Here is a 6,351-nt window from a genome sequence, read left to right as displayed (position 1 = left end):
ACCAAAGACGAGCTGGCCGAGGACAGCGCCGATGAGCGCCGACGTCGAGACGCTCGACTTCATGTTGGAGTCAAAGACGGTCTTGCCGTACTGGTGCTCCAAGATGACGTTGATGATGTTGATGACCGAGAGGTCGTACGCGTCGTTGAGGAAGCCAAGGCCGCGGAGGAAAAACTTGTTGACCATGGCAAGGCGTGCGGCAAATTGAATTGTGATGGACCGAGACCCGCACCAGCCCGATGGGACATCCACGGGTGTGATTTTGGCGCGAATCTAGCGTACATTCCATCGAAGTGATACACTTTATGTTAATATACTGCGCACGGCGACGAATCTAATGCGAGCTCGTGGTCATCGAGTGTCGTCACATCCAGTATTGGCGCCGTCACATGGTGCCACGTATGCATACAAACTTGCCATGTAAACGCTGGCACAACGACGCTGGATGTATGATCGCGCTCTGATTGGCTGAAAAACGACATTTGGTGCTCATGGATTGGCGGAAACCATCATGCTGGATCGCGCGCCATAGGAAAGGGACGTCGCAGGCGAGGAAAGGGCCGGGAAAGGGAGGGCATACATGCATGATGAGTGGTGTCGGAAGCTGCGACTGTGGCTGCGAAACCCGTCTTGATTCGTCATGGCGAGAGGTTCCGGTAGGGTTTCGTTCAAGCGCAGTTCAAGCGGGTGCAATTTGACATACTCCATGTTGTTTGGTCTATAGTTTTGATAATTTTACCGCCATGGTCGACATTCTTCAGTGCAGCTCTTGTGGCTTCAGACGGTGCAAGAGATAGCAGAGTCCCGCTTTATGGACATATGAGCAACTTGGTTCGAAGGCGCTTCCAGTGCAGAGAAGACGTATTCTCGAGACGGCAGTCTACTACTGAAATGGCCGACTGCCTGCGCGCGCCAACTAAGTGCACGTCGTACTGTCGAAACCCATTTGTTATCGGCAGATTTGACGAGATAACTAGATTTGCATCACAGGCGAGTAGTAGCAGCAGCGCCGGCGTCGTATACAGCTCCTGCAGCGCAGCCTTTATCTATCGCTCGGTCGTCGCTGGCGCTTGACGTGGCGTGAATGTGCGGCTTCGTCGTCGTCCTCGTCGTCCTCAGTCGCACCACCATGCCCCTTTCTTTGCTGTGCATTAGCCAAGAGAATCTCCAGAGCCGCAACGCGCGCTCGATCTTCGGCGTCCATTCGCTGGGCCTTGACATGCTTGGCGAGTTGACTCTCACTCACACCACCCCGTGGCTGCACCTTTTGAAAGTAGTTTTTCAACCAACGGTGCTGGACCACGAGGCGGTCGTGGTTGGCGTCGACACAGCGTTGGCCTGGGTCACACATCGTCTCGAACAATTCAAGCCTGGTCTGTGTGCCGTCGTTCAAGAACTCGACCAAGCGCGCACAGAGCTTGCAGTGGCTCGCATCCAGTTGAATGTCGCCAAAGACATAATCGGTGATGTCAGGAAGCGGTGGGCGGCTGCGGACGTCGCCGATGACAGCGAGGCAGCGCTGTGCAACGGCTTGCATCTCGTCTACGTGCTGCGGCACGACGTTGGCAAGCAGTTGCGCCAAAGGCACGTAGAGCTCCCGTGCCGGGTCCCGAACGTCTACTTGGTCGAGGTCCATGGCCTCGAGCCATAGCTGAAGTAGCGTCGGCACCTGCGTCGGGTCGACAGTCGCAAGCACTTCGACTGCAATCAACCCAGGCTGCTCCCACGATGTGTAGCAACTCGTCTGTGTCACCTGCCAGTGGCTTGGAGTCGACAGCGTCGGCGCAAGCGCCAGCACAAGCGACGCAATGCCCGCGGGCACATCGTCCCGCAGTGTTCGTTGTTGAAGCAGCTGCCGAGTTCCGGCCAGCGACGCCGGAGACAAGAGCGTCCAAACCGCTTCAAATCGGGCCCTGTCACAGCGCCCCGCTCGGTCGAGCACATCCAGAACGTTCGCAAAGATGGTCGTCCCCAGCTTTTCATATCGCACTTGTGCAGCATTGAACGTCACAAGCGCTTGCTCGATGACGCCGACGTACAGGTCCAAAGGGATCGTCGGCTGGCTGACCAAGGCCAGTGCAAAGGCCTCCGGCAGCTGCAAGAGTAGCTTTTCCGGTGCGAGCGTCTTATACACGGCAAGTAGCGTCGAGGTGCCGGGCTGACGAGTAAAGATAAACGACTCGACCGCAAGGATCATGCTTGGTGGCAAGAAAGCACCAAGGTAGCTCTCGCTGGCCGCGTTGGGCGCACATTCGTCAATGTACCAGTCGAGAAGGATGACGTGGGTTGCGAACCGACGGAACGCCTCGCGATAGTTGTCAGTGTCTGGAACGAACCGGCGCTGGCTGAGTACGTGGTGGTAGCACATCTTGATCAGCTCGCACACAAATGGCTGCTTCAATGGTGGACACACCGCTTCGGTAGTGATGCCCGCAAGGCTCGCGAGCAGCCGTGGTGCACAGTCAATGGGAATGGCTTCCAAACGTGCGTGTTGAGACGGTGGCGCTTGGTACCACCGAGTGAGAATGCCAAAGATGACCGGTGCCAGCCGCTCCCAGCCATACTGCGAAAGGCACGCATGGATGCACGCCGCCGTGGCCGAGTTGCCCATGCAGTAGCCCACAAAAACAGCATCTCGTAAAAAGATGACGACCAACTCCACATCGTCGAGCGCCAGAAGCACGTCACACAACATTGTGAGAGGCGCGTTCGTTACTCCCTTCTCAAACAGTGCGTCGTACTGGTCGGGATGAAAAGCGCCCAGGGCTCTAAGAAGAACGTCGCGGACGGTCGGACGACCCAGACATGGCTGGTCGGCGGTGTTGTTGGCGATGGCTTCTTGCACGAGCGGTAGCACTGCGTCAAGACCGAGCAAAGTCGGCCGATACCGCTTCAGCCAAAAGACGAGCGCGACCGGCGGGCACTTAAACTCGTCGTCGTCCAATGACGTGCCGTCACAGAGAACCATGTCGACGCAGCTACCAATAAGTGCCGCAACAACGTCGGCGGGGATCTGACACCGTGGGTGCGGCGTGCACGCAGCGACTTTGTTTTCAATCTTGGGCTCGTAAGCATAGTCATCTTCGTCATCTTCGTCGTCGTCGTCGGTCGACTGTTTAGCAAACGCCACAAGTGCAATGTCGTACAGCTCCGTGGCCAAAAGCGTGTCAACCAACGATGCGTCGAGTCCATCAAGATAGTCAAAGCGCAAGAAGTCGGCGGGATCCTCAAACGTCTCCAATTCGTCGTCGTCGATACACACCGCAATGCGCTGGTACGTGTGCAGCGGCATGTCTGCGATGCGCTTGAACGCGTTGATGCCGTCCGAGAGGTCGCAGGGCCTGGGAAAACCATCTTCGTTGTAGTCGACCATACCGAGACGGTAGACGAGCGCCATGCGCACCCCTTTTGTGATTGGCGTTGAGGCAGGAACGACGTCGCGAAAGGTCGTGACCATCTCGAGTTTGCATCTATCGGGTGTCCATGTTTCGGTCGTGTAGCGATAGCTGAACGTCATCTCGCCGCCGTCGTAGGCAGATGGCAAGTGCAGAACCATGTAGCCAAATACGTCGGGCGGCATGTCCAGCGGCATGAGCGTGGCGCCGGTGCCAACGGCGTCGATCACGAGGTGCGAGAGAACGAGGTCAGCGTCCGTAATCGCATTCGCCGCCTTGCGATGTAGTACGTTCTGGACGACCTTGCGCCACGCAGTAGGTTGAAGAAAAGCAAAAGACGTCGGGAGAAGCTTGCCGTTGGGAACGTCGAGTGCTGCGAGGGCTGCTGCGTGCGCGAACGAAAGCGGCCACGTGACGGCACCGTCGATGCCGTCAATGCGAAGCGGTGGCGCGGTGCTAGCTTCGAGACGACTTGTCCGCAAGCATGGTGCCTCTTCGTTAACCTCGTCCATTGCAGCTTCGTAAATCTGCCGGTCGGTATCGCTCGCTTGGGAACACACGCGTTGCGCCATCCTGGCTCGACTCTGAAATGAACGGATGTTGGAACCATGCACGTTGCTGGCAGTTGAAACGACACTTTCTTCTTTCCATTTATCTCCATAGTGTTTTATCTCTTCCAAGAATTGAGCAATGTTGCGCGGCTCGCACGCATGACGTCCTTGTCGAGGTGATTCGCTGCGTCCCGTAGCATCACAAAAAGCCTCATGTGCCAATACTAGTAATAGACAAGCGCCAAGAAACAGTGATCTGCGGTTCGCGCGTTTTTGGCGGGCCAACGCAATTAAAAGATGCATCCAGAGAGCGTACTTTACATCACTTTTGCGCTGCTCAAACGACATGAGAATTGACCGCCGCGGCCCTCGCTCTTGGTACCAGCCACGACGGCGCCGATGCTATATGTCTCGGCGCCCCGCTCTTCTCCAGCTTGCACTTTTCCAGTTTGCACTCCTCGTCCAGTTTGCACTCCTCGTCCAGTTTGCACTCCTAGTCCAGCTTGCACTCGTCCAAACGATCACGTTTCTCGAGCGGCCAGCGCTTCTCTCACAAGCGACATTCCGAGCATAGAGCGCTAGTGGTCCTGGCCATAGACGCTCACAATGGGCCGCTGTCGTGCCCGACACCGAGAAGCATGTACCCCAGCAGATTTATAACGCGCACAGCAACCGCCGCCACGATTGCACCCGTCGAAGAAGCGCCGCCACGGACCTTGACAATGGTCCCATGAGGTCGGAGGTCCGCGCGGTCGATCGGGAAATGCAATCACAATAGAATAAAGTAGAAACAATTGAAGAAGCGAAGGCCGTCAGCACCATGTACATGCCAACACGGCGTACCGAAGAGCGAAAGTCAACATTGTCCATCGTCGCCTACTCCAAGATCATCTGTGTGTCAAAGAGCAGGAGGGGGCCTGCAGTCAATAGAGAGATTTCGGAGCACCTTTTTTTTGCTCCTCTTTCACTTTCACTTTCATTTTCAAAATGCTGCGTTCTGATTGGCTGCTGAAACAGGACGTTCGCGTTGGTGAGTTTCAACTTTGAGTAAATCGGCAAAAAACTCAACAAGAGTTTCAGTCTCGCGAAGCGCGTGTTTCGGGTATCCGGAGGGTTAACCGTACGCGCCATCGGAAACTGGATAAGCGGCAGCTTTCCATTGCTCTCCATGGCCTTCGTTGCGCCGCCTTTGAGCTCGGCAGAAGCTGCCGACTTCATCTGCCGCCTGTACGCTGCCTGAAGAGGTGACTTGCGCTGCGTCCTTCGTATTCTGCACCACCTCCATGCCAACGTGCTGTTCCGTATCAGGCGTCCGACCTCGCGCATCGACTTCTCCAACGCATTTACATGTTAACCCCGAGCTCGATGACGCGACGGCAATCGAGCGCTTCCGTTTCACCATGCGGGCGATAGTGTTTTGGCCCTCGAAGCACTGGCCATCGTGTGTCTTCATCGGGCGCACCAGCGCGCTCGTCGACGTCGGCGAGGTCTGGTGCGTCCTCGATGTGTCTCTCGGTTGCCGCGCCGCCCATGGTCGGAACTCGGATATGCGCCGCCATTCATGTCGTGGCTGTTGCCTTGGTATCCGGACACATATCCGGACGATTCTCTTTCAGTTTCAAAGGGCCCTCCGAAATCCCAGTTTTTTCAAGTGCGAGTTTCACTTTGAGTTTGCCGAAACAAAAAAGTCAAAGTGAAAGAGGAGCAAAAAAAAGGGCTCCGAAATCTCTCTAATGTCAAAATGGTTTCAAACTGTAAACTGCGAGAGCAATTATGGAGCATACATTAGGCATACTAGTATGGACTATACCTCGGCTCCGCCTCGGGCCCTGCGGGCAAAGTTGATTGCGACTCGCTTCGCTCGTCGGTAGCGCCTTGCGCTCGAATGGTTGGAAACAACATGCAACGGAGGAGATTTCAGTGTACAATGCAGACCTAGTGTATTCTTAGCAACTGGACTAAACCTCGGCTACGCCTCGGGCCCTGCGGGCAAAGTTGATTGCGACTCGCTTCGCTCGTCGGCAGCGCTTCGTGCTGGAGAGGTGTGGGTTGCGAAAGAATATGAAGTAAAGGTGGGGATTTGAGTGTGAAATGGAGGTCGAGTGTAGTAGTTAGGCTTCACAAGGGAGGAGTGCTGGGCCCTCGGAAACCAGTCCAATAGTCAGTGGCAAGCCAACTGGACTATCGGAGATTGTAAAAATGAATGTGAAAAAAAACCACACCGAAGTGTGGAAATCAGTTTTCACACTGATTAGAACAGATACTACACTTGATCTTAGCCATAAGGCCAACTCTGCTTTTTTCTCCGTACCCACCAAGTAAAAACAGGGCAGTCTGATGACGACCTCCAGCCAACCCAGCAACCCTCGCGCTTCTGCCTCTGGCTCGCCCAGCCGCGTTAGCAT

General features: G+C 55.6%; 2 protein-coding genes across 2 annotated transcripts; both read right to left on the bottom strand.

Annotated features, from left to right (window-relative positions):
* Positions 1-1,042: 1,042 nt before the first annotated feature.
* On the bottom strand, positions 1,043-1,537 carry SPRG_21233 (hypothetical protein; the record flags this gene model as incomplete). The annotated part of the gene is made up of 1 exon (XM_012351997.1): positions 1,043-1,537. The coding sequence occupies one exon, from the start codon at positions 1,535-1,537 to the stop codon at positions 1,043-1,045; it is 495 nt and encodes a 164-aa protein (XP_012207387.1).
* A 1,355-nt stretch (positions 1,538-2,892) lies between these two features.
* On the bottom strand, positions 2,893-3,192 carry SPRG_21232 (hypothetical protein; the record flags this gene model as incomplete). Its single annotated transcript, XM_012351996.1, has 1 exon — positions 2,893-3,192. The coding sequence occupies one exon, from the start codon at positions 3,190-3,192 to the stop codon at positions 2,893-2,895; it is 300 nt and encodes a 99-aa protein (XP_012207386.1).
* Positions 3,193-6,351: the final 3,159 nt, after the last annotated feature.

The sequence above is a fragment of the Saprolegnia parasitica genome, assembly GCF_000151545.1.
Source record: "Saprolegnia parasitica CBS 223.65 unplaced genomic scaffold supercont2.90, whole genome shotgun sequence".
NCBI classification, from domain to species: Eukaryota; Oomycota; class Saprolegniomycetes; order Saprolegniales; family Saprolegniaceae; genus Saprolegnia; species Saprolegnia parasitica.
Note: the sequence above shows the minus strand (reverse complement) of the source record. Positions and strands in the feature narration are given on the sequence as shown.